General features: G+C 36.4%; 1 protein-coding gene across 1 annotated transcript; it reads left to right on the top strand.

The window, feature by feature from the left end:
- The first annotated feature begins 358 nt into the window (after positions 1-358).
- LOC110699520 (pentatricopeptide repeat-containing protein At3g46610-like) lies at positions 359-3140 on the top strand. The gene has a single exon (XM_021877011.1). It carries the CDS (start codon positions 706-708, stop codon positions 2950-2952), a length of 2247 nt encoding a protein of 748 aa, XP_021732703.1. The 5' UTR covers positions 359-705; the 3' UTR covers positions 2953-3140.
- Positions 3141-3483: the final 343 nt, after the last annotated feature.

Genomic DNA, 3483 nt, shown 5'->3' with positions numbered 1-3483 from the left:
AAGAAAGTTTATTTATTTATTATTATTTTTTTTTTTAAAATGTAACCCAAATCCCTTTACATCTACTATCAATTTGTGTAAATGATTATCATTTGATAAATCATATTTATCGATTATTAAGGATTACATACCTTAAAATTGGGGTTTACCAGCATAAAAAAAAATTTGGTTAATAAATTTCTTAATATGCAATTAATTTTTTTACAACTCCTCTTTCACCATGTAAGAATAATTGTCATATCTCATAAGCGATTTCAAATATATATTAAACAATTTATGTGATCAATTTCTTTTTTCTTATAATTATTGTCGATTATTAAACATCTAAAAATTGTCCCCCCGGATTACAAATCCTGGCTCCGCCACTGTTTCATACAGTTATCCACGTCAACATTTTCTCTCGCCGGAGTTTTGGACCGCCACGGCATTCACTCTAGTCCACAAATTTCCCATTTTTTCTGGGTAACTAATATTATCCTTCAATTTCCACGTCTATTCTTAATTTGCTTTGAATTTCATATAATTTGTTTATTTTCAGATACATATAACCTGAAAGAAATGAGCGTTGTTTTGAATTTACTTTTCATAAATTTCAGAAAATTATGAAATTGAAAGAAGAACTGGAGCTAAATTACTGTAATTTTGATTTGTAATTGTGTTTTTTCATGATGGGTTTTGAATTTAATTCCTGAATTATTGTTAAAAATGCAAACTTTAAGTGTTTGGCCTTTGAGAGGGGAATTATTGGAAATACCCCAGCTTGAATTTCAGCTGGGTGTTGCTTCTTTTGGGTGTATAAGAAGTAGAATTAGAAGGAAAAATTTGGGCAGAATTGATTCAATTGTTCATCTGAGGAGGTCTTCTAAGCATAGTAGGTCAGATTTTGATGATATAGGTGTTAGGGTTTTCTTTAAGTGTGATAAAATTAAACTGTTTCTTTCGGGTGAATCGAGAAGTTCAGCCGGGCTGTGCTTTCCGGTGGGGTGGGCTTTAGAGGAACAAGCCATTGGCTATAGTGTTATTGATGAGGATTTGGAGGAAATTGATGAATTGAAGGAAACGCGGTTAGAAAGTGATGATGGTGGGTTGTGTTTGAGTAAGAGTACAAGAAGTGGTGATGATGTTGGAGGAGAAATTAGAGGTGGAGGAGAAGTAGAGGAAGTAAAAATGGATAGACGAGTTGATGTCCGTGGGCTTGCACAATGTTTGCTGCATGCACAATCAGTAGAGGATGTGGAAGAGATCATGAAAGATGAAGATAAAGTGCCTCTTCAGGTTTTTTCTTCCATTATAAGTGGCTTTGGCCGGGAAAAGAGACTTGAACCTGCAATGGCTGTTGTTGATTGGCTTAAAGAGAAGTGTGAAGAGGGTGAGGATGCTTATTGTCCTAACCTTTACATATATAATAGCCTGCTAAGTGTTGTTAAACAGTCTGGAGAGCTTGATAAAGTTGACATGGTGCTGAGTGAGATGGATGAAGTTGGCATTTCTCGGAATGTCGTGACTTATAATACTTTGATGGGCATATATGTGGAAGAAGGGCGAACAGCTGAGGCACTAAATCTCTTTGAGGATATTAAATGCAAGGGACTATCTCCATCTCCTCCATCATATTCTACAGCCTTGTTAGCTTATCGAAGAATGGAAGATGGGATTGGTGCGTTAAACTTTTTTATTGCTCTGAAAGAGAAATATATGAGTGGAGAGCTCAAGATAGATGGCCATATTGACTGGCATTATGAGTATCTTAAGCTTAAGAACTTCACCAGTCGCATATGCTACCAAATTATGCGGCGATGGCTTGTTAAGGATGGAAATTTTACCACAAATGTCTTGAAATTACTTATAGAAATGGACAAGGCTGCACTTCCACCAACACGTGAAGAGTATGAGCGACTTGTTTGGGCTTGTACACGTGAAGAGCATTATACAGTTGCCAAAGAGCTATATAATAGAATAAGGGAAAATCACTCTGATATAAGTTTATCAGTATGCAATCATATCATCTGGTTGATGGGCAAAGCTAAGAAATGGTGGGCTGCTTTGGAAATTTATGAAGATATGCTAGATAAGGGGCCGAAACCAAATAACATGGCATATGAGCTGATTGTATCTCACTTTAATGTCTTGCTTAGTGCTGCTAGGAAGAGAGGAATCTGGAGATGGGGGTTAAAGTTGCTGGACAAGATGGAAGCTAAAGGTTTGAAACCAAGAAGTAGGGAATGGAATGCTGTTCTTATAGCTTGTTCTAAAGCTTCGGAAGCTACTGCAGCTGTGGATATATTCAAGAGAATGATAGAGAAAGGTGAAAAGCCAACTGTAATTTCGTATGGAGCATTACTTAGTGCTCTTGAAAAAGGAAAATTATATGACGAGGCTGTACGGGTGTGGGAACATATGCGTAAAATTGGCGTTGAACCCAACTTATATGCTTACACAATTATGGCTTCAGTTTATGTTGGTCTTGGAAAATTTAATCTTGTTGACTATATCATTCAAGAAATGGTTTCAACAGGTATCAACCCAACTGTTGTTACTTTCAATGCAATTATTAGTGTATGTACAAAGAATGGTCTGGCTGGTGCTGCTTACGAGTGGTTTCAACGCATGAGGAGTATGAGCATTGACCCAAATGAGATCACATATGATACGTTGATCGAGGCTCTTGCAAATGATGGCAAGCCTAGGTTAGCGTATGACTTATATTTGAGTGCGTTAAATGAGGATCTGAAGCCCTCTTCAAAGGCGTATGATGCCATATTACAATCTTCAAGAACATTTGGTGCTACTATCGATATTAGTGCTCTAGGACCTAGGCCACCTGAGAAGAAGAAAAAGGTGCCAACCAAAAAGAACCACTCAGAGTCCGGTACAGTGATTGATCTTCATAGCCAGAGTAATACGTTTGTTGGAGAGGAGACTCGTGCACAAGAAGCAGCAAAATACCTGTAAAGTATCTCAAATTAGTGCATTTATGTACTACATGTATATCAAATTGTGCATTCTCTGATTAACATACTGAAGGAGTTTCCTTCTCTGGTATATTCTGTGACACATGACATTTTTTGCCAAGTAATGGAAAATTGTATATGCTGGGAAAACTTCTGATGTGAATTCTTATTTCCATGTTTTTTTTTTCATTATTATGCCTCTGTGTATTTAAATTATGTCATATGCTGTACTATTTGTGCATCTCTTACTACTGTGCATATACCGGATCTTCTTGCTAATACTTGGTTTATGAATTGCTTAATTGATTCAGTAGTACAGTCACTACGGTACTGAGCTTATATTATGTAGAATTTTTGTGATTTGTTTCTGAATTTGACATGTTTCTAGGCTATTCACTCTTGTGATAGAAATAAGTCATGCATTTTCTGAAAACTTTAACGTGTACTTCGTATTTCGAACATGAGGAATTCTTATTCTCTTTTGAATGAAAGGTTGAAGCAGCCCTTTAGATGCAGAGAGTGTTGGACATTG

Source organism: Chenopodium quinoa, unplaced genomic scaffold, assembly GCF_001683475.1.
Source record: "Chenopodium quinoa cultivar QQ74 unplaced genomic scaffold, ASM168347v1, whole genome shotgun sequence".
Classification (NCBI taxonomy): domain Eukaryota; kingdom Viridiplantae; phylum Streptophyta; class Magnoliopsida; order Caryophyllales; family Amaranthaceae; genus Chenopodium; species Chenopodium quinoa.
The sequence above is the reverse complement of the archived record's forward strand: the minus strand, read 5'-3'. Positions and strand labels throughout refer to the sequence as shown.

What these genes read in the sequence shown, in the direction of transcription:
- LOC110699520 (XM_021877011.1), top strand. Translation starts at nt 706, where the DNA reads ATGCAAACTTTAAGTGTTTGGCCTTTGAGAGGGGAATTATTGGAAATA.